At 49.1% G+C, this 24,684-nt stretch overlaps 1 protein-coding gene across 1 annotated transcript in view; it reads right to left on the minus strand.

Moving 5' to 3' along the window:
• Positions 1 to 1,240: 1,240 nt before the first annotated feature.
• Positions 1,241 to 24,684, minus strand: part of LOC135817215 (laminin subunit alpha-2-like) — a 40,068-nt gene continuing 16,624 nt past the window's right edge. The window contains exons 12-30 of the mRNA XM_065330344.1: positions 24,297 to 24,434; positions 23,521 to 23,654; positions 21,521 to 21,653; positions 20,170 to 20,356; positions 17,693 to 17,984; positions 16,450 to 16,587; positions 15,693 to 15,993; positions 14,593 to 14,708; positions 13,123 to 13,219; positions 11,806 to 11,955; positions 10,689 to 10,954; positions 9,841 to 10,017; positions 8,402 to 8,670; positions 7,964 to 8,150; positions 6,582 to 6,871; positions 5,209 to 5,350; positions 4,662 to 4,844; positions 3,111 to 3,273; positions 1,241 to 2,063 (exon numbers count right to left, since the gene is read on the minus strand). Coding sequence (XP_065186416.1) covers positions 1,933 to 2,063; positions 3,111 to 3,273; positions 4,662 to 4,844; positions 5,209 to 5,350; positions 6,582 to 6,871; positions 7,964 to 8,150; positions 8,402 to 8,670; positions 9,841 to 10,017; positions 10,689 to 10,954; positions 11,806 to 11,955; positions 13,123 to 13,219; positions 14,593 to 14,708; positions 15,693 to 15,993; positions 16,450 to 16,587; positions 17,693 to 17,984; positions 20,170 to 20,356; positions 21,521 to 21,653; positions 23,521 to 23,654; positions 24,297 to 24,434 — 3,494 coding nt within the window. The 3' untranslated portion in view covers positions 1,241 to 1,932. The remainder of the gene's footprint in view (positions 2,064 to 3,110; positions 3,274 to 4,661; positions 4,845 to 5,208; positions 5,351 to 6,581; positions 6,872 to 7,963; positions 8,151 to 8,401; positions 8,671 to 9,840; positions 10,018 to 10,688; positions 10,955 to 11,805; positions 11,956 to 13,122; positions 13,220 to 14,592; positions 14,709 to 15,692; positions 15,994 to 16,449; positions 16,588 to 17,692; positions 17,985 to 20,169; positions 20,357 to 21,520; positions 21,654 to 23,520; positions 23,655 to 24,296; positions 24,435 to 24,684) is intronic.

Genomic DNA, 24,684 nt, shown 5'->3' on the forward strand with positions numbered 1-24,684 from the left:
CCCAAGAACTTTGTTTCCAAGGGGTTCGCCTGAGAAGTTCTTATTTCTCAGCAAGCTGGCTGCGTTCTTATAGCACGTTCTTACTTGTAGAAACAATCCGTACTGGATCATATGTATCCCACAAGCTGCCAGAAAACCAACACCGCCGTTCTCATGGTTCTTAGCTTAAAGTTTAGGCTGTGGCGTTCTTAGAATTTCAGGCTGGACGTTCTTGGGCTCTATGTTCTTCAGTGCGCGACTCTACTGTATCAAGAGTATACTTATACCCTTGCTGCTATGTCTAAAGTATCGAGGTTATGCGATTACATCATCACTTGAGATGCTTTGGCGAAGTTAGTTGCGGCACAGCACTGCACTTGCACTAGCGACTAACGCTACAAAGAGATATCGCCCATTAGCGAGTCCGCCGACTCAGGCTGTATACTGAGCGCCCATTCGCGGTTCCGCAGACTCGCCCAACAAAACCCTTCGCATAACCTGGATACACCATAACACTGCTCTTGCCAAGTTGGTAGCCGTGCCTGCATGGTGGCCAGCACTGGCTGATTTATGCTACTCGTACTTCTAGCCAATTTATAGCAAAGAAAGAAAAGAAGAAGAAAAAAGGACCAAGAAGCTACACATTTTCTTTACTATAAATTTATCCTTTGGCTCTCCATCCAAGTCCGTACTTCTAGCCATCAATCTTTTCCTTGTTTTGTTTTTCCATATCATATGTTGAAAAGGCGTCGTCGGGGGCACTACTCGTAATAAAGCAGTGAGTACAACAAGGTTAGGTACGTGCTCCGGAACGCAACTTTGGTTACTCATACAGTCATATTGTCTGTGATATGAGCGTACACATTGTTCATCCATTGCCTCTTTTAAATTAAATTCAAAATGTAGCCGTGTTTCATCTCGTTTGAACACACCTACTACTACCACATGTTGACCGAAGTGCACGGCAAGGTTGAGGAGGGCTAGATTGTTGACGAACCCTTCACCAGCACCAGCCCGCATCTTGATGTGACCGGCGTGCTACTACATAAGGCCCAGTTATCTTACACATGTCTATGAATGAAGGCAGGTTCTTTTTCACACAGGAAAGTGAGCCAGAGCCACATGGTTGCTACTGCATGCAGGTTATAAAGAAAAGTGGAACGTGCGGACCTAGCTTATCATCAGTCTCGACAACAACAACGTTATTAGCAGCATCACCACACGATGGTGGCACTTGCTTGCATGAGCTACCAAACAGTCATCAGGGTCTGCTGACAATATCAAAATTAGAAGATTTTGTGAGAAAACAATCAAGCAGGCCTTGGGAATTGGCTGCCGCTGCAAGAAAAGACACTCGCAGAAACCGCACCATAGCAAACTACTGGGAAAGAGCCACGGCCAACTTACTACTCACAACCATCACAGACAGTGCATGTACTGCCTAGTCAGGGGTGCCATGCCAACGGAAGGTAGCCGCCGACCGCGTCACGAATGCAATCTTAATCCTTATCTTGCCGTTGGACACTAACTTTATCTACGGAAATACGTGCAAGGGAGAAATGTGCTTTAAGATTACAGTTCATGCATACTGTTATGATGAGCAGGGGAGGAGAAGGAAGCTGTGAGAAGACGAGAGAACGCGATGCAAGTGCCTGCACTAGTATAGGTATACGACGGTGGTGCTTGCAAAGTTATCCTGTGATACAGAAGCCAGGTAGCATCAACAACCGTACCTCCCAAAAATATTACGGTCATAATACAATCCCCACTACGAATTTACTGCCAAGCCAGAGTTAGAGAGGTGGTTCGTAGAGAGCGTGTATCGTGCGATCACCTACCTAACTTCTCGCACACGCACACACAGTAGAGGCATTGCGCACGTACTGGCAACATCGCAGCAAGCAGCCTCGAGAATTCGGCAAGAGACGGGGATCAACGGCCAAGCGACTAACTCTATGCCGGACACCGCAGCGACAATTGCTCAAAGGCGGCAACGATGCTATCCAGCTGAGATTCAAACATGACTGCGCGTGTCTGCGATGACTGGATCTCCATCTGCAGCTGTATGTACTCGGTCAGAAGGGCTATGGTGAAAAGGGAAAGAAGGAAACAAGAACACAGAAATAGATTATTTGGTGTGTAGTCAGGCGAGAGTCACGGCACAGTGAAATGCTCGTCTGCCGGAAAGCCAGGTCTCAAGAAAGTGTTGCCCAAGAATGCACAGTGATGTAGCTAGAATCACACAGCCAAAGCCAAGAAATATTTTTACATACATGTACATCATCATGTACGGTATATCCGGCTGTAAGGGGGCGTCCGAAAGGAAAACAACCGTATTCATAAGACTTGGATTGAGAGCCATGGATTTGAGAGAAAAAAGAAGGACCGAAGGCTTACAAGTTATCCTTTGTTTGTGTCCAACACTCACACATTCATGTAGGTTGGTTGGTTGGTATATTTTATTTTACTTCGCCAGAATGAACAGGCATTGCTGCCTTCTTGCCTGGACAAGTGGATTGTCCAAGCTCTCACAAAAAGACGAAGAATGTAAGTATTATATCTTCCTGTGCATGTACGCTCTGCTTTCATCCGCGGCCTTGTCATGGACCAACCGGCAGTTTAGTACGCTGATTTGAATAAAGGCACTGTCCACAGCCAAGCCCTCAGCTCCCCTAGTACATGCCATAGTGTGAAGGGAGATTGTCACTTTTTCGGATTAGTCTGGCTGCCACTTTTTTCTATTTCTTCTACTCAATCTGCGAACTGCTATCGAAAGCAAGACGGAGCCGTGTCGTCCTTCGTCGACTCATCAGCGCAGCACAGAGAAAATGAGGCCACACGCAGCTGATACTGTCAATGCCGGTGTGCATAAACTGTGCAGCAAGAGCAGCCAGACTAGCAAGAGTATCAATCACAGGACTCGGGGGTGTCGGACACGCTACGGTCACTACGGTATTGACCGTGCCACTCTTTGCCTCTGCTACCCTGTGCATTAATAAAAGCCACTGATTTGAGCTGAACATTTTCAGAGGAGCCACCCCAATCCCACAAGTAAATTGTACTTCAGGTGGCTGACCGTACCACACTAAACCACCTTCCGACACCCCCTGGGACTGGCTAGACATGCTTACCGGTGACAGCACTGGCGCTGGGGCGGGCATCGAGTGCTGCGCGCACGTTGTCAGCAGCCTGCGTGGCGTTGACCACCAGGTCTTGTGTGCTGGCAACCTCGCTGTAGCGCGCCGTGGCCTGGGCTTGCAGCGCTGCGACGTTGGCCTCTGCCGACTCCACCTCCTGCAAGCCAGTTGTGATTGCAACCAGAGATTACAGCAAGTGTTTTAGATACTGGTACAGTACACTCAATTAACACTCTCTTAACCAGCCATCTACTAGTATGCACCGATTTAAGAACGTGAGCCAAAAAACCCCGCAGACCACTGGATAGGCATAGACATTGTGAAATCACTCACACATGTACAGGCAGACACTACCCAAAGAATAATGTACCGCACACGCGTGGACTGCGTGTATAGCAGCACTGCTTCTACTCGGCAGACTAAAATGGATGCCTGGTTTTGAGGGGTGCGGACATGGGAGGACTGTGTGCGCATGTAATTGTACAGTTGTGCTCGGTGACTTGGAAATCCGACCCAACGTGCAAAGCTGGTGCCCTGGTCCCTGGTCCAGTTCCCATTACATCACTGTAGCTGTGCTTGTGTACGTCCAGCCGCATTCGTGCCACTTCCAGGGCTGTGCAAGCTGATGGCGCTACTACATATGCACTCTGGGTCAGCTTTCACTGAGCGCAACTGTACATTGTGTTGTGTTGTTGATGCTGATCACATGACAAATACTTCAAGTACAACTTGACGTCATATTTATTTTATTTTATTTTTTACTACAAAGCACTGGCCAGCAACATAAAAGCCCATTAAAAGGGGAGGTAGACAAAATTGGACAAGCGAACATTGACAACACAGATGAGCCTGGCATGCGTGCCGATGAGGTAGGTCAACCTCCCCCGACCTAGTGGTCTCGAGATGCATAATCCATTGCAGTAGAGTCGAAGGTGCTGGCAACTGTTGAACTAGTGCTCAGGGCTGGAAGCCTTGCAGCGAAAATGCAGAGGAAACTTGAATGAAGTGCAGCTTGGGGCACTTGTGTGCCTATGATGCAGTAGTGAGATTGAGAGGGTGTTTGGACCCTGCTGAGAGGGTGTGTGGACCCTGTTGGGAGGGTGTGTGGACCCTATTGAGACTTGAGAGGGTGTGTGGACCGTGTTGAGAGGGTGTGTGGACCCTGTTGGGAGGGTGTGTGGACCCCGTTGAGAGGGTGTGTGGACCCTGTTGAGAGGGTGTGTGGACCCGGTTGAGAGGGTGTGTGGACCCTTTTGAGAGGGTGCGTGGACCTGGCTCCGGCCCGGGTTGAAAGAAATTGACCGGGGTATACACTGACCCGGGTTCTTTTGGTCTGCATGTGCGTTTTATTCACCTACACTAATCCAAAGTCGGGAATCAATCAAGGTGGATTACCCGGGTCAGAAGGTGGTGCACGACAGAGCTGTAGCCGGCTAACCCCCAACCCCCCAACCCTGGAGAATGCAGACACCATGAGAACACCACCCTCTGCCACAACCCAAGCACTACTCGTACTACTACTACTGCCACCCCATACACACGTACCGACTGCAGGATTGGCCCTTCGATGGAGCACAGCCTTGTAGCCGTGGCGAGCGCCTCTTGCAACACATTGGTCACAGCAGACTGGCAGGTGAGAGTGGCTTCCAGGTCGGGTCGGGCCTCGTTGTTCACCACATCGCGGAGCTCGTTTGTCAGGCTCACTAAATCATACGCTGCTTGGCGCGTCTGAGACAGAGAACAGATTGTTATTGCAGCAGTCGACACCAACACCGGTTTTAAACAAAAAAATTCACGGTTCGCGTGAGACCCGGCTGGAGACCGTTTTCTGCATCCGCAGGAACGTCACCACATCCAGGATCAACACCGGTTAGCTTTCAGCAAATGCTACAGTTCAAGTAAATAATATACTCAATGTACCCGTCAAGAGAGAGAGAGAGAGAGGAACAACGATGGCAAGAAAGAGAAAATAACAATTTTTAATTTTCAGTGCATGAATCCTGATGGTGGGCTCGGAGCAGACTTGACACACACTACAAGCAATGCCGGAGTTATTCAGATATCCCAAGTCTGGGCCGGTGAACGCACTAACCTGCTGCAGTGTATCGTTGGCTTGCTGGATGTAGGTGCGAGCACGGTTGATGTACTCATTGACGTTTTCAGTGTACATGGTAACCTGCTGCAGCACGGTCTGGATCTCGGCCACCATGTCGTAGGCAATTTGACTCGTGTTGCTGTGGACCAGCACATGATGCACGCGCACGCACACACGCACACACGCACACACACACACACACACACTCACATACACACACGTACACATGCACATGCACGTACACACGTATACACATGCACACATACACACACACACACGGCAAGGCACCAAGACACCATAATGAAGAGTTGTCAGTATAGTAGAAGTACACCTAATAGCTAAAATTTAGACTTCAGTCATTGCCCCTCTGCTGTCGGAAGCACAGGTGTGATTAGTTCTACAATCCCTTTATACAAGAGTTTAACCTGCATCTATTTAGACTAGTGATTCCTTACTGAATCCCATTATGTATGCAGTCCTGTCACTCGAGTTGAACCTTGGTGTGAAAGTTGTCGCCTGCTGGTGTGGTGACCAGGTGATTTCGGCACCCAGGAGCACGTGACCGCTTGTTCAACCATGTTCGATTGGGAATAAAGGAGGAACGCTGCATCCCAGCCTTTTCGGACCAAAACCAGTCGACTCAGCGTCCAAAAGAGCACAACATATGGGCCAATCGCGGTCATCCATGCTTTTATAAGAACGAACTGGCGCTTTTAGTGACATTTTGCATACAAATCCCCATCTAGTAGGGCGCAGTCACCCAGTTTCGGTGGAAGTGCGCGAGTTCGATTGGGATTCAAGTAGGAAGGGAGCATCTCAGCTTTCTCGGACCAAGACCATTCGACTCAGCACCCCGAAGACTACAACTGGTGAAATTTTAATTGTTGCCTTAACTTCCCCTTTAATTCTGTCCACTAGGAGATAATGAGTTCCTATTCCTTTCGTTGGCTGCTTTAAGATTATTATCTCCCCCCCCCCCCCCAACACACAATACGGCAAGGTCGACTACAGCACACGATACAGGAAGCTCCAAGGGGATCCTGCAACACACGGCATGGTAACCTCCAAAAGCTCCCCTGCCCTCCTGGGAGCCCATGTATTGAGTGCAGCGTAAAAAACCACATTCACTGTGGAATCTCTCCAGGACTCAAACGTCCGCTGTGGGAGACAGTAGGAGTGACGCCCCCCCCCCCCCCCAGATGAAAATCATTGTTCCAGTATTTGGTGGCCATCCAGATTGGATAACGTGAAAAGAAAGATAATTGTTATCCCCTCCCCCACCCCTACCTTTGACTGTAGATACTGGGTGGATACACTCTTAATCCATGCATGTGTTACCGCACCATGCGTGTACAATTTGAAACACTTACTATGCGGCTTGGACCACAGCGAGGATTTCCTCGGCCTGCATCAGAGCATCTCGAGCGTCGGCCAGGACACGGTCGATCTCGCTCTGCGGCACGATGCTGGCGTTGATCTGCTCGCTCAGGTTGCGCACCAGCTCCACGTCGTCCACGGTGGGCGTTTGCAGGTCACGCACGGCCTGTGCAGCGTCCCGGGCCTGCTGCAGGCTCATGTACGCGCCCTGCAAGGTGGCATTGATGCTGGCCAGCTCGTTCAAGTTGGTGTTGGCGCGCTGATAGGCGTCGAAGGCTGCGGCCTACGCAAACGAACACAACAAGACATACAGGATGTACCAACATGGCTTGGGTCAAACATGGTCCCTGCAGTTTCCAGGTGTGTGGGCTATGAGCACAATGACATCATAGTGACATCATAGTGACATCATAATGACATCATACCATCGGTTGAGTCAGTGCATTCAGGCAATTCGGGGATCGATGCCTGCTAGAATCAACGTAAAGCAAATACAATGTACTGTCGTGGACATGGAAATCCAGTCGGAGGTCAAGCGGCCCCAGTGCACTGACCATGCAGCCGTGAGTTCGCATGCGATCAACATGACTTGTGCACCGTGCATGCAACGTTCTGTACGCACTGAGGGTACCGGCCTCGGTCATTCGACCGGATTTCCATGTCACGGCCACGACAGTACATTGGAGCTCACTCTGTACATACTATGATAACACAATCATATTCTTGCTTAGCACGGACATTGCCTAGAGCACGGGTGTATTAAACAGGATTGAAGTACATGTGGATAAGAAGTACATGTGGATAAGAAGTACATGTGGATAAGAAGTACATGTGGATAAGAAGTACATGTGGATAAGAAGTACATGTGGATAAGAAGTACATGACTGTACGTGCACCTCGGATACCAAGTACAGTGTATACTTTCCTGCTGCTGCCCATGGACTCATGGACTCATGGAGTACAGCTGATCAAAGTAATGCTGTAGCTTGAGCTGAGCAGGCCCATCGTCCTGTACAGTCAATATTCTCTTTCAGTCTTTCCTTCTCTCTCACTTAAAAACGATTCCACTGCCAGCTACAAACATACTGCCTTGTTAGCTACCAACTGGGACGGGGTGGGGATTACAGCGTCAAAAATCGCGGCGGTTTGTGACTGGTCATCTGGGTACAAACCGGCGTGTGACTCTGTGACTGCTCTTCGGGGATTTGTGACTGTTGGACTGGTCACGGGGCCGTGATTAGTCATACATGTACATTGTTTAAACATGTCTACGTCGCTGCCCTCAGAACGCAGTCCTGACGGGGTTTTATCCACCAGTTTCGTGCACAATAGATCCATTTTCTTTCTTTCTCTCTCATTTTTATATCTATCTCACCTGCACGGCGCTGGCAGCACGTGAACCGTTGGCGGCGCTCTCGTACGTGGCGTTGGCCAGAATGGCTATGCTCAATACGTTGGCGGCGAGCTGCTGTGCCTCGACCAGGCGACTTGCAGCCTGCACTCTGGCCATGTAGGCGGTGGAATTGGCTGCGGTCACAACTTGATAGGCCATCGTGATGATACTAGTGAGGAATATCACACATCAACCAAACACAGTACCTTGAGGCTTAAAATACATATTCTCGGTTTGCATTTGTGTTGCACTTCCATCCATTGTGTTTACAGTGAAACCTGTCTAAGACGACCACTCCGTTGAAGGGACCTTCAAAATGTGGTCTCTGATACCAGGTGGTCTACTTATTCAGGGTCATTTGACTGGAAATAGCACATGTATGTGTGCGTATGTGTGTGTGGTCTGACTGCATATTGTTACCTGGTAGCATTCATGGAGTATGCCTCCAGGTTCTCCACCGCCGTTGTGCTCATGCCGATGTAGGCTTCGTTTGCCTGGTACAGAGCGCGGTACTCTGCGTGCAGCGCTTCCAGGCCAGGAACACCGGCCAGTGTGCTCTGGGCGCTGGCCAGGGCAGCAGCTACGATGCGCTGGCTCTCGCGTGCCGACTGCACGGACACATTGGCCTGAGCGGCCACATCCTGCAGCAGCATGTTCTCCCTGTTAGCAGTGCTGGTGACGTTGATAGCCTGGCAACACACGCCGCACAGAAACAGAGGCAATTTCGAGATAGCCGCTCAGTGGCTAGGAGCATTGCTGACCTCAAGCGAAGGTCACTGGTTCCAGTCCTGGTGGTGATAGCCATTGTTCTTTTTCAGAATTTTCCTTTTCCATTCCCTCAACTTGCGGATTTTTGAGAAAACAGAGGAGTTTCGAGCAGGACATTTGCAGGCCAGCTCTGTGAATCATAATGCAATGTTTTTCTCAGGTCTCAACATGTCATCGTCTTATCAAAAAAATCCTGCGTTATACCTGCACCGTGTCACGTGACTATGGAATGGCCTGTTTGAAGGGTACCTAGCCATGGCTAGGCGAATCCAGTCGCCCACCCACAGACTGCTCAGTGTGAATAAACATGAGTATGAAAGGTACTTTGCACGTAACGTTAGGGAAAATTGGAAAATTTATTTTCCATTACTATCAGGTTTGGCCTCATTTTCTCTGTGCTGTGGTGATGAGTCCACAAAGGACGAAACAGTTCTGTCCGCAGATTGAGTAACGTTAGGGTATACAAGGCTGGCAGTGAAAGGCCCATATCAGAACGGAACGTGTACATGCAATACTTTTAGCTCATCCTAAGGAGGCTATCTGAGGTTAGAGACATACTCGTCAACCCCAGTACACCAATGATGTCATCATACTTGCTAGCATGGAGTGGCAAAATCAGTGCCTGTCGTCATGCCAATCCATATTTTAGCACATGTACAGATGGAGTTGACAAGCCCCCCCCCCCACCTTTTTTCAACAGATGATATGATCATATACCCTCCTCTCCCATACACTGTCAAACATGTACTAGTAGCTGCAAGAGTCTGAGTGGCAAACACACGGCAATGCACACATGTACAGTAGAGTGCAGAGAGAGAGAGAGAGAGAGAGAGAGAGAGAGAGAGAGAGAGAGAGAGAGAGAGAGAGAGAGAGAGAGAGAGAGAGAGAGAGAGAGAGAGAGAGAGAGAGAGAGAGAGAGAGAGAGAGAGAGAGAGAGAGAGAGAGAGAGAGAGAGAGAGAGAGAGAGAGAGAGAGAGAGAGAGAGAGAGAGAGAGAGAGAGAGGGAGAGAGAGATAGATAGATAGAGAGAGAGAGAGAGAGAGAGAGAGAGAGAGAGAGCATGGTGGTATTGCAAGCAGGCATTCTCTTACCATCATGTTCTGTACACGACTCAGCTGATCAAGCTCTTCAGCCGTGATAACCGTGCCGTCAAACACGGTCACCGCACCGGTGAAGTTCTCAATGAACGGCAGACGCGACAGCGAGAAGTTCAGAGACTCCTCAACCTGGTCAATGTCCGTGCTGGCCGAGGTGAAGCTGGCCAAGACCTACCATGCATACATGTTCATCCATGCACACACACACACACACCCACCCACACACCCACACACCCACCCACACCCACACACACACACACACACACACACACACACACACACACGGGCTCGCGCGAACACACACACACGTACATACACACACACACACACATGCACACACACGCGTGCACATACACACGCAAAATTACAAACACACACACAGTGTTCACTTCACCTAATACATTAGACTGCCGTGTGAATGTCTGTGCATGCTGTGAAGAATGGTAGCTCAGGATCCCGTGGGGTAGACAGTGCCCTGCAATGCCCTGCCCCCTCCCCCCCACCCACCCCGGCCCTCTTTCCCCAGCTTCAAAATCTCACCATGTACAGATATACAGGCTTGTTTCCAGGGAGGGTTTGCAAGCATGCATGTAGAGTACATGGTGTACGGTACACACAGACACAGACAAGGCCGGTCTAGGCAGCTCCAGGTAGAGTGCTCGTGAAACCTAAAGTTACAGTTACCCCGTGCAGCCTTTCACTTCTGTTATGTGTGGTGTATACGGTGTATAGGAAACAGGGTGTGCTGTAAGCTGCACACCACTCTCAGCAACCGATCACGTCTAGGTGCAACATCCACAGTCAATACCACGGTTGTTTGTTGATGGTTCAGAAACACTCACAGTCTGGTAAGCCGACTCCAGGGTGCTCAGCAAGCCATCCAGCTCAATGTCATCACGCTCATTGATGCGCGCCTCCGACTGGTCCAGCTTCATTCTGATCTGGTTCAGACGGTCCATGATATCCATCGCGGACAAGCCGCCGAACGCACGCAACAGCGCGTCCGTCGTGCGATTGTCCTGGAACTCGACCATGACCGACAGTCGCTGGATTATGTCGAACCACAGCTCAAAGCATGGGTGGCAGACGACACAGGCCGGAGCGATTCCTAGCGGCAGAGAAGCGCAGCGGCACACATTTGACGAACAACAGAGCTCCTCATTGAGTACAGGTACACGAACATCAGACCGAGTGATTCACAGGCGGTCAGTTGCTCGGTCTGTACTGTAAAAGGAGAAATTTTCGGTAGTGTAAAATTTTCGGTGTTCTCCAAAATCGGCGGTTCGGTGGAGGGAAATTTTCGGTAAAACCCGTTTTCCAGGTAAGTGTACTAGTACTACATGTATACAGTATCGGTTGTACCGAAATTTTCGGTGCGTTTTATTTTCGGTAAAAATTGTCAGCACCGAAGTAACCGAAAATAACACACCACCGAAAATTTCTGCTTTTACAGTATACCACATAATATTATGTGCTTGCAGTCAAGTCTTCGTTTCAGTGCAAGATCATACTTACATTCAAAACATGTGCGAGTACGTGTTATTCAAGACAGTAATAGCAGAGTATGCAGTTCAACATCCTAAGTTTGCAGAACGTGCCAGCACGGTACGGAAGCTGAGAAGAGCCTGGAAAGAAAGAATTTGGTCCGTGCAGCTCATCACATGGCATGCAGTTCTGGTGATAAGAGCAAAGCTGTTGCCACAGCATCTTCACACCCCCCCCCCTCCCCGTACACACACAATCATGTATGTATGTATCAGCGGCGGATCCAGCGATCTCTACTGGGGGTTCCAGTACAGTATAGTCAAAACTGCCACTCGGAATAGCTGATATATGAACATGGGCACGTATATGGTTACAAGTAGTAAATTTACGAAATTTAGGAGGTTCCGCAGAACCCCTGGAACCCCTCCTGGATCCTCCACTGTGTATGTATGTACTGTCCAGAAGTTGGCTTACCGAAGGTGCCGAATGCACAGTCTGTACATGTACGGCCCTCAACATTGTCCTGGCAATCGCACTGTCCATCCACCTGACTGCAGATACAGTCGCCGTCCTGTCCGCCGATACACGTGTTCATCATTGTGGCATTGACGTTGCAGCCACAGCCTATGAGCAGACATGCCCATGCCATGCAAATACACACACGCACGCGCATGCACACACACACACACACACACACACACACACACACCGAGAACGGGAGGAATCAACGGAGCCCAGCAACATTCAACCATGCGGTATTCATGTATTACTTGTGTGGAAATAACAGATCGTTACAGTACAGCCGTGTGACCACTAGGCACATACACACATGTACAACTCGGCAAAAAATGTCCTTACCAATCCTTTCTCATTCTGCAGCGGCAGCAGCAGCAGAATATGGTACACATGACAATAACGTTATGTATATCACATGTCAAAAATATATCCCTTTCTGTCCTCTTGCAGCATGGGACATTTTTTTATCAGCCTTTTGTGTTGACATCAGCAAGTAAGCTTGGCTAGTCTTCGCTTAGGACACATCATCGGGAATGAAGAATGAGGAACAAGCGGGGTCAATGAGGTGCTTACCCGCATGGATGGGACATTGATTAGTGTTCACCAGCTAGTCGACATGAGATCAGGGCATGTGAACCGATGTGCGTTTCCACCCTGGATTCGGACGTTCTACATGGTCCTTGGCCTACTAAACTCGTGATCGCGATCATGATTGCAGCATTGACTTGCTGCCGCCACGTGTGGCCCAGACAAGCGATGTTGTATGCCAGGGCGTGTATAAAATAATCAACCCTGCCCCCCCCCCCCCACTGTCACTGAGGCCGACTGTAACGGACACACGTGATTTAAAAACGCTACGGTCGCTCATGGCGTCTCCCCGTGAGCTATGACTCACTAGTTTCAATCAAACACTCTTCTTGCCTCAGCGTAACCATAGTTCCATAGTTCTCATGCACGTCGTATTAGACCAATGCAAGGTTTCTGGTGAGCCCACAATTGTAGAATACTGCTACAGAATCCCTCTCATGATCGTGAATCCGCCACTACAAGATCGTGCTTGTTGTATTCTTGGTTTTTGATAATGAATCGCTTCAAATTTCACCAATTGTGTTATAGTGAATGTGGGCCAAGAGTGCAGTGTGGAGAGGTGGACGGTTCAGTTTATTTTGTGTTTTGGTATTACAAAATTAGAGACCTTGAATCGTGTTTTTCGAAATCAAAATATTAGCCGGGTTGGAAGGAGGGGGAATACACAATTGCCCACTGGTGACTTACTCATGCATCCAGCTGCTGAGAAGCCAAACGTGGTGTTGCGACATTCCGTGCACTGGCGATTGATAATGTTTGGCTGACACGGGCACTGGCCATCCATCTAGAAGCAGCAAACACAAGCGCAGCACGCGCACACACAGTGAAACATGCAATTTTAGGAAATTGCTTTCGGCATCTTCAACGTATGCTTCCCGTGTGCAGGCGGTCTCCTCGTCCAGGGTCACATCATTAACTGGAAGTGACAAGCACCCCCTGGTCCCGCTGCTGTACTAGTACTAGTTCTCTGGGACAGGCCTGCCATGCGAAGATGCCGAGACCTCTGGTCGGTTGAGCATGGCAAGCCCCACCAGCACCATCTCACCCCATGCTAGCCCCATGTGACATGTGCCTGCCGGTGAGTTGTGTATTTTGTAAAAAATAGAATAAAATAAAAGAAATAAAAAAACAGGTGGGCGCCTTGTCAGAACGGTCTCCTTGACAGGTTTTACTGCACAGCAGAGCCTCTCTATTCCCGCACACAGCCACCGGATGACCAGGCGTATCCTGGCATCCTATAGGACACGGTCACCAAGTAGCCACACACACACACACACACATGTACAGTGCTGGCAACTGAAATCCGACCCCTAGCGGTGCGCTAGCCGCGTTAGCGATCCGTACGAGACGGTAGGGGGGGGGGGGGTCGGATTTCAGTTGCCATCACTGTAGTATGTACTGTGTAGTGTATGGAGCACGGAAACCTAGGCCAGTGACCGCCGACATAGGCTCGTATATACGTGTCTAAGACCCGCATTCTCTGTATAACGCTCTGTGTCCAACGGGCAGAGCCAGCAATACGAAACTCCGAGTAACGGCAAGGAAGGGCCTGGTTGCGGAGTTGCTGTTTGTAAATTGAAGGGACCAGGCATACATGTCCTGTATAGGATGTTTCCTCGTCGCATACTACATATAAACTAGATTGGGGAACAGTTGGGTCTCAAGCTCAACAGGTGTCTTCTAAATACAGAAGTGCATGGCCTGGTTTTTAAGAGATACCAGCTGGGGTAGGTACCGGCACTAGGTTCTCATGTACACGGACATGCAATTCAATAGCAAAAACGAAAGAATTTCATGCCTGATTTGTAGCTGGTGAGAGCTGGATGATGAGTTGTGCCTCACATGCACGGTTACGGGGGATCATAACTCACAGCTATCTTCGCACCGCTCTTGCTCTTCCTGGCATGCACATACACACACGCACAAACACACATGCACAAACACACACACAAACACACACACACACACACACACACACACAAACACACAAACACACACACACACACATACACACACACACACACACACATGCACATACACACGCGTGCGAGGGCACGCACGCATACACACACACGTACAAATGCACGCACGCACATTCTCCCTCCCTCCCTCTCCCCAAAACAACATCATAATCGCGTAGCTCTTTTCTAATCTCACCCGGTTACAGGAATTGTTAGCTGATCCGATCATGTCACAGGCACATGGCTGACAGGCCGTGACTGAAGTCGTGGCATCGCCAAAGAACATGTCGCTGCAATTCTCACAATGATCACCTGAACGGCAGAGACATGCCAAAAACAAAACAACATATTCAGAAACAAGAATCCAGCCACTGCCACGATCATGTTACAAGTATACCCTGTATGGTACCTGATCAATGCATGGACTTCACCCCCCCCCCCCCCCTGGGACCGGATCAATGCATGGACTTCATCCCCCCCCCCCCTGGGACCGGATCAATGCATGGACTTCACCCTCCCCCCCCCCCCCCCCCCCGGGACCGGATCAATGCATGGACTTCACCCCCCCCCCCCCTGGGACCGGATCAATGCATGGACTTCACCCCCCCCCCCCCTGGGACCGGATCAATGCATGGACTTCACCCCCACCCCCCTGGGACCGGATCAATGCATGGACTTCACCCCCCCCCCCCCCGACACATGCATGTACATTCCCTAGCCATAACGCACTTAAGTTACACTCACGTACACACATACATGCACACACATACATGCACACACACACACACACACACACACACACACACACACACACACACACACACACACACACACACACACACACACACACACACACACACACATACATGCACACACACACACACACACACACACACACACACACACACACACACACACACACACACACACACACACACACACACATACATGCACACACACACACACACACACACAGTGACACACACAGTGACACACACAGTGACACACACAGTGACACACACACACACACATACACACACATACACACACACAATCTGTTCGGCACACTGAGAACTCATCCCCATGGCGATACTACAGCACCGTGACCAGCTTGAGCTCTGTACAATACATACACTAGAAGACCCCCAAGCTGCCCAAGGAGAATGAAAACTCACTGAGCTGTGTGTGACAACATAGTGCACACACAAAAGCACAAAGCATGAGGAGATACCTGAGTGTATGCGATCATCATCGCTACTTCTTACCTTCTGTGTTATCATCATTGCTACTTCTTACCTTCTGTGTTATCGCCGCAGTTGTTGCAGATTCCCTCGATCTGACTGCAGGACACGGAGTGGGAGTTGCACATGCAGGGGACGCAGACGTCGAACACATTCTCAGCGGTGCCAGTCAGACCACGCAGGTCAAAGTCACGAGTGTGCGTGTCAACGCGACACTGCTCACAGCTCAGGCCCATGTAAGCCGCCGGGCAGGCACAGTCCTCGACGCTCTGCACCTCAGGCAGTGACATATCACTGCTCAGCACTGCCCTACCGAGCGTCACATTAAACAGTGTGACCGATCCGAAGTTTTGACCCTGGACAGAGGAGAAAGTAGGTCACAAGTTATCCATTCTGCTGTACGCACGCTTGCATTGGGTATTGGCCACCGAGGTTGTACCGGAACACCACATCTTTAGCTTCTAATGTGTCAAAAATTGTAATTATTTTGTTTAAAAAAAACTTTCAATAGTTGAGGGAAAACAGATGAAAATAAGGCAACCCCAATGCATGAATGCTTCACCTCGCATCGCAGCCAAAGCTTCCGCACTCCAAACTAAATCAAGTGTACACTAGTACTTCAACCAATATCAATCATGGATGAGAAGAGAGACAAACTTGGTACTGTACGGGAAAACAAATTTAATCCACAGTTCGCTTGTCATAACTCATGCTTGTATGTCTCTCCTGTTATCCATGATTTGTATTAGGATCAACCAAACAGTCGCAGTCCGCAAACGCTCAAACCCAGCTCCCAGGTCTAAAGCCCTTACCGGGAAAGGTGCCACGTATCCGGTCATACGGATACCCAGTCGTGTCACGCGCTGCAGAACAGCACGGATCTCCTGCAATGTGGCCAGAGGGCCGTTCACACTTCCCACGCGCATGATGTCGCCTGTGTACAGGGGAATCTGGGCATCGAGAACACACCGAAAGGAGTACTAGCAACACAAAATTCTAGGATATCACCAATTACGACAATGACCTGCCACATTTAAGTGATGACACCATGATTAGCGAACCGTAATGATTACAGGCTGTATACAATACATCACTGCGAAGTGGGAGAGTGCTGCAGTGCTTGTGATTTCCCATGGTACGGTACGAAATCCCTGTTTCAGCCAATCAGCAGCCTTGCTGACCGGGAAATAATACCCAATACAATCCCGCGCGGGATTGTATTGGGTATTATTAACTGGGTCCACCTTTACCGTACCTACGGTGCACCCTGCATTGGCATGCACCGACTCTCTCTAGATTCGATGCAATGCATCTTGCCACTGGCGTCCTTTCGATCAGAAGCCAGCGACAACTTGAATGCACTACACGGAACCGTGAGAGAGTGAGACTATGCAGAGTGCACCGTCGGTAGAGTAAAGGTGCAGCACTCACCTGAGCTGAGAGAACTTACCTCAGCGACTACGTCCAAAACCAGATTCCACACAAACAAACAACGACCTCCACTCACTATACAACTCAACACTACGGTACAAAGGAGTTGCGCCCATACATAATAATATACTGCATACATATTTGTAAACAGCAAAAATGCATGACCTCTTCACATAGCAATAATGACACTGCGATGTTGTCGCACTACATGTCACGCTTATTGAGTTTTCTCGCACTTGCACCTTTGTGTCATTATTGCTATGTGTATAAATATGTGTCATGTCATTTACACTATCCTATTCAGCATCACCTTCTCTGACGAGCCTAACCCTTTAGTAGGTGAAACAGCTGTCAGAAGGAGGAGCGATTGTTGTATTCTACTAATAGTTACTCATCTTATATCGCCATACACCATACCCCCCCCCCCATACACACACGGGCAAACATACACAGATGCATACACAGATGCATGCACACACACACATACACACAACACACACACACACACACACACACACACACACACACACACACACACACACGCACATACATGCACACATATACACACACATAATTATGTACACGCATGCATCCAAACTTTTCCCGCAGATGGCTACCACTCACGGAGATTTCAGCTGCAGTATCAACCATAGGCGCCTCTATGGCAGCAACGATAGGGGACACTCCAGGAAGGTCGGTTTCGATGCGTAGCACATCAATCAGTGTACCTGCTGGTAAGGGAACGATCACTTCGTTCGGTGCACCAGTGCTAATTTGCACGAGAAGTGTGAACGTCAGACGGTGGCCCAAGGATCGAGATAAGTCTCCCAAGAATTCACCGGCACCGGCATTATAGAAAATGTCCGGATTGAGTGGTGGGAAGAGGTTAGTTATCAGGGATGTGATGAATGTTTCGCTGCACAGAGGGCCACATAGCACACAGCATACTTCTGTGTAAAGGACAGGGACACATGCATATGAGACAGGGACACATGCATATGAGACAGGGACACATGCATATGAGACAGGGACACATGCAATGAGACAGGGACACATGCATATGAGACAGGGACACATGCATATGAGACAGGGACACATGCATATGAGACAGGGACACATGCATATGAGACATACAAGTAAGTGACTCGGTCCACCGCTGTATTGCTACACCGTCATAAAGGATGACAACTGGGCACAACTCGAAACTGACAGAGCACTGAGACATTCAACGGCCTGACACCGAGCTGAAACACATCTCCAGAGCGCAAACCTATGGCCTTCCAACTCAGGAAGGTTCCCAGTTATTAAGGAGAGACCAAAGAGGGGAAGGCGAGCGCAACGAAAATGAGTACAAGCCAGTTCTCACAATGATGGCGGGGGAAGGGTCACAATGTTCAACGTAAGGAATGTTGACTGATGACTGTCAATTGACGATGACGAGACCGGTAAGATACATGCACTTGACAAAAGTAAGGCCCTTATCACACTGCGTTCAAAAGTCGCGTTTGCGTCTGCGTTTTCTTCGGTTTTTGACGGTCGCCTAGGAAATGCCATCATGTGATGTTATCGCGAGCGCGTTGGTTTCCAGACGCACAGCCGCAGACGCAGACGCAAACCAGGGGGGGGGGGGGGGTAGTCAAAACCAAATCGTGTAAACGCAGATCGGACTTTCTTTATCGCAGCACTTCCTGCATTGTTTTTGAGTGTTTTCAAATGATTCTCAAGTGTGCTTTTCAAATCTTCATTTCCATCTAGTTGCTGAGGCCGGCGAGGGTACTTCTACTACATGACATTGTACTGATTGATTGATTTTGGATTCGCGAGGCATGGAGCTGATGCGAACTCCTGGCTGAGGTTGCGCTGACTAGTTGGCGACGGCTAGCCTAGCTGGACGATGTGCCTCAACAACGGAACTGCCACCCCAACACAGGCAACGCAACGGCTGCAGTCTTCCCATCGACTCCCATTCCCCCAGCACCACTGACAAAGGACATAGGAGCAGAAACAGAACACTTTTCGATCTCAGGAAAATAATTAATTCAGCATCCACGGCCACCTGGAGATCGATTCCCCACATTTTTGTATTTTCCCGCGTGCACAGATTTTGACGCAAACGCTGAAAATCACAAGTATAGTATGATAGCACGTCTTGCGTTTTCCAGTCTCAAACGCAAACGCAGACGCAAACGCGACTCAAACAAACGCAGTGTGATAACGGTCTAATGGGTTTAGCTACAGCTCGAAGCAGCAAAGCAGCATACAACCTATGTGTAACTCGGGTGGCTCAGAAATATCAAAACTCAAAAGATACATTCGCTCTATCTGAACCATCCAAGCTACAGGTCCTCCCTCGTTAGTAGATAATCTCTGGGCCATCGAAAAAGTTATCTTATAACGAGACTTATCTTGTAGCAGGACTTGCAGCTAAAGGTGAAATAGGCACTACTTCGTACTTACCGGGGCTACCCTCGATACAACATAAATTATCGATGCTTCAACTCGTTATAAGATAATTGAAAATCTCCAACATAACTCTTCCTTGGATGCAAAGGATCGTCCATATTCACGAATACATAGACATCATACGCTTCCTCGTTCTGCTTTATCCTACATGTTTTGGCCTTGGTCCTGCATGGTCAATATTATCTTATACTGAGGGTTTGGCACTCCAGGACCTGGGCAAAGGGTCGTTATAACGGATTTTATGTACTAACGGATTATGTTGTAACCGGACCTGTAAACAGTTGTATAGACCACGTTTCGCCAGGGGATTTCAGATTTCTATTTACTAACGGGGTTTATGTACTAACCGGACTCGTTATAATGAGGGAGGACCTGTACTAACCAAGCAGTAGTGGAGGTAAGGTGCATTCAACCCCCCCCCCCCTCCCCTCCCCCTCCCCCTCTCCCCTCCCCGACCAAACATCTCAGGTTCCCAGCCAATGCTGTATGTACCAAAAGTACAAAGTTGAGAAACCAGTGAAGGACAGTTAAAACTTTGTCCAGCCGAATCTCTTTTCACAGCTACGATTGGCATCACGAGACCCAGTCTTCACACATCGAGGAAGCATAATAGTCATGCACACATAGACAAGGCTCACCCGTCACCCGTATTCTGAGCAATACCCACGCTTGGGTCGCTTGCCACAAATCCAGCCACATCGTTCTCGAAATTCTCAACAAACGTGCTAAGGCGGTAGCCGGATGCGGCCATGCACTCCGACGACTTGTTCGAACACAGGCAGTCAAAACAGCCTTGAGGAGCGGTGAAACTCAAGCCGTAAGTTCCTGGCAAATAGCAGTGGCATCAACAGAAGGAGCAGTGCAAACGGTTTGACATCACATACGTCACAACAGCAGTTTCTGTGACAGTCACATATACACCGCTGGTCACAGTGTAGCAAGAAGGCACGTTTATGTATACAGTCAATTTCGCGTATAACGACACTCGGCGGGGCATCAGAAAAGTGTCCTTATTCGCGAAGTGTCGTTATACCCGAAGTCCCATTGTATGTATACAGGTTGGATGGGACTTTGCTCTGGACATGGAAATTCTGTCGTTATTCGCGAATTGTCGTTACATCCGCAGTCGTTATTAGCGAAGTTGACTGTATGTAGCAGAGTATCTCGCAGGCAGCTCAAGCCTTGCTTGCACGCTGAACTGACCGTTCCTTACAGGAATATTTCGATCCAACAAGCACCAAACCCCGATGAGGGCAGGAGTGGTGGAGGCTTGCGTCCACACGCCCAACACTAGTGTCCATGCATGCACAGCACAGTATGGTAGGAAAACACCGGTGTAGACACTGACCACCCAAATCTCTTAAGTCTTAGAGAGCATAAGGGCTACTCAAACATGCTTTTCGAGCTGTTTTTTATTTATTTATTTATTATTCAACATCTCCTGGCTCATCGTAAGGCTGCCAATATGTGGTTGAGATATTAGTAATACACAAACATTTCCAATGTAAGCCTCGGGTGAGGCCAGTAGCCTCACATCTAATGTGCACGTCAACAGGGTGTGTGATGACAGTACTTACCTGGGATCATACCCTGAAGAAAGACTTATAGTCTGTGGCCGGATTGCCCCAGTAAAATAATAAAATTTAATACTACTTCTACTACCGTATAGCACTGCCAGAGCGCCCCACCATCTCGTCCCTTCCTGGTCGTATTGTGGAGGTGGTTTCCTGTCTGTAGGTCATACGACACGAACCTTGTACACACATTACACGTTGTGCAGTCAATCCGTACTCAATTTACCTTCGAGCGGACACGAGATCCACCCAACAACCTCAGGCTAAGTGTGACCTTAGTACACTAAGGTTCTCACACCGTACAAACTTCGTTGCACTCTGCTATACGATTTTCCTTTCCCTGGCTGTAAAATCAAGGTGGGGCGCTCTCGCGAGACGGGGCGCTCTGGCAGTACTTAACGGTCCTACCCCGTACCTGGCCGGCATTCTGAGCAGTTTGCGTTCATCGTGTTCTCCTTGCATGGACACAGTCCCGTGACGTTGTCGCACGTACGTCCTTCCTGAGTGCCGCGCAGGTCGCACGTGCATGGAGTGCATCCAATGCCGGGCTGCACTCAACCAAACAATACCGACGTACATACAGATCATATGTGAGACCGGGACATACAAAGGAGCTCCAGTGCTACATCTCACAATGTGCAGGGGCAGATCCAGCGATCTCTACAGGGGGGGGGGGGGGGGGGGGGGTCCAGGTTAATAAAAACTGAATAGCGGATGCGGTCATGTATATTATGTACAATGCATATGGTTTCCATTAGTACATTTACGAAATGTAGGGGGTTCTGCGGACTCCTGGAACTCCTCCGGGATCCATCCGCTCCTGATGTGACATCATTTCAAAGTGTCAGGTAATAACAATAACCTTGGTAAGGATTGGGAGAACTTCAAGTTCAATGATAGCAGCCAGGGACGTGAGTATCAGCAACCAAACAGCACCATACCTACAGGTATGTGTGAGCCACTGAGAGGAGAGGACATACAGAACAGCTCTAGTGTTGTGTCTCGGACAATGTGACATCTCTTTCTCAGATTTAATAGCAATATCCTTGGTAAGAATAGGGAGAACTTCCAATTAACTGATAGCAGTCAGGGAAGAGAACTGCCAGCAAACCATGACTGTGTACATATCATTCGTATGGGACTTTCATTCCTGAAGATGGGCCTGGCAAGATAATTTGGATATTGGAAACAGTATTCTGACGATGGGTGACTGGCCCGAAACGTCATAATTTTTCGACATCACAATAAAGAATTTTTCATCGGCAGCACATGAGCTGAGTGTGAATAGCAACTGAAGAGAGCGGTTGTCAGTTGACAAGCCCCCCCCCCTCCTTTTCTTAAGAAACTCTGAATTCAGATAATTGCAGCCAAGAGACTGTCTTGGATGGTGGTGTGTGCTTTTGTGATCAACATAATTATACAAGCGTACTGGTGCAAAACCTTTGTAGTCCGGCATTGCCATGGCGACACCATACAACAATGTAGTTAGTAGTGTGGTTTGCAGTGTGCAGTGTGCAGTGTGCAGTGTGCAGTGTGGTGCAGTGTGCAGTGTGCAGTGTGCAGTGTGCAGTGTGCAGTGTGCAGTGTGCAGTGTGCAGTGTGCAGTGTGCAGTGTGCAGTGTGCAGTGTGCAGTGTGCAGTGTGCAGTGTGCAGTGTGGTGCAGTGTGGTGCAGTGTGCAGTGTGCAGTGTGCAGTGTGCAGTGTGCAGTGTGCAGTGTGGTGCAGTGTGGTGCAGTGTGCAGTGTGCAGTGTGCAGTGTGCAGTGTGCAGTGTGTAGTGTGGTGCAGTGTGCAGTGTGCAGTGTGCAGTGTGCAGTGTGCAGTGTGCAGTGTGGTGCAGTGTGCAGTGTGGTGCAGTGTGCAGTGTGCAGTGTGCAGTGTGCAGTGTGGTGCAGTGTGCAGTGTGCAGTGTGCAGTGTGCAGTGTGCAGTGTGCAGTGTGCAGTGTGCAGTGTGGTTTGCAGTGCGCAGTGTGGTGCAGTGTGCAGTGCTACTGTACACAAATAATCTGTACACACTCTGAGAGAGTTGCGGTTGCTCCGAGCTCGTGACAGTGCTCAATACACCAACGTGCAGAGCATAGTACAGCTACTACAGCTGTGAACCCACAACTTCTGTGTTCTAGTCGTTTCTTCGTTCTCCCTGCATGCAACTTTGTTATCTTTCTTGTTCTTATTTTTGTCTCGAGCCGGGTTTGTGTTCTTTGTTGAAAAACGAAAAAAGAAAGCTAGTAGTGTGGTTGGTGTCTGATGATCGGTTAAAACCATGAAACTCAGAGTTACTGCAAAAACGCTTTTGATTCCTTCTTTCAAGTGTGTGTATTACAGTGTAATTTGTACACAAGTATGTGATGTGCAGTATACACTAGTATACGCTACCGTTTCACGCCGCATTCTACACGCTGCACAGCACATACCATGATGGAGTGGAATCCCGGCAAGCATTCGGTGCACTTTTCCCCGCCGACGCCGGGCAAGCATGTGCACACGCCCGTGTTGTTGCACTGGAGACTAGTGCTGAAGTCAGGATTGCATTCGCACGGTGAGCAACCTAGAACAGGCAACAGATGCACATGTACACGATTGCCGCAGTGTGGCCGTGACCGACACAGAACATCACCACTGGAATTGGCATGCATCCGCACCTCCAGCAGAGCAATCTCTCTCCACTTGCCCTGCTGTGTCTTTCCATACAAAAGATCTTGGTTCAGGAATTTTCTTTTCCCACCACCCCTCCCGACCCACCTCACTCAAGGGGAGTTAAGCCTAAAATCAGATTTTCACCAGTTGTAGTCTTCGGGGTGCTAAATCGAATGGTCTTGGTCCGAGGAAGCTGAGACACTCCGTTCCTCCTTTATTCTAACTTGAGCTAACAGCAGCTCTACTTTGAGCTTCAACCAGTTGCTTCGAAATCAGCACTCCTCAATCCCTAGATGCCTCACTTATTGACTTACCTGTGTGAGGGACGGGGTCGCTATGGGAACTTAATACAGTGTATTGAGATTTCCAGCTACATATCATGTAGTTGGAAATCTCAAGGACGTTTGTTCATATGTAGCCTACCCCAGCACTGATAACTGAAACATGTCTGAGGTGTACGTTTGGTGTTTTTTACTACTACACTGATTCATTGCATACGTCATTATAAAGTGTGTCATCTGCAAAAACACGCAGAGCAACGATTTAACCTCACCAGCTGCATTGCCGAAGTCGAAGAAGTTGGTCTCGCATCGGCGGCAGTCCCGTTCAGCAACGTTGGGCAAGCAGTTACACTGTCCGTCCGTTGGGCTACAGAGATTATCAACTCTACCTTCCACCACACACTCGCATGCTGTGAACAACAAAGGGGCAGATACATAAGCCAGCAAAGCGTTTTAAAGATCACTGCTTGGCATTCATCTTCTGGTTTTGCGTACGGCTGTGTACTACTGCGTAACAGTTACATGCCGGGTAACACTGGATTTCGCATCTCCTCATTGTTTCTGCTGCAAGACCGCACATACGTCATTGGTACAGTACAGAAGTTGAGATATACATGAGCATGCACAGTCCATGGTTTGCGGCTGGTGTGGTCGCGTGCT

This window comes from Sycon ciliatum, chromosome 5, assembly GCF_964019385.1.
Source record: "Sycon ciliatum chromosome 5, ocSycCili1.1, whole genome shotgun sequence".
NCBI classification, from domain to species: Eukaryota; Metazoa; Porifera; class Calcarea; order Leucosolenida; family Sycettidae; genus Sycon; species Sycon ciliatum.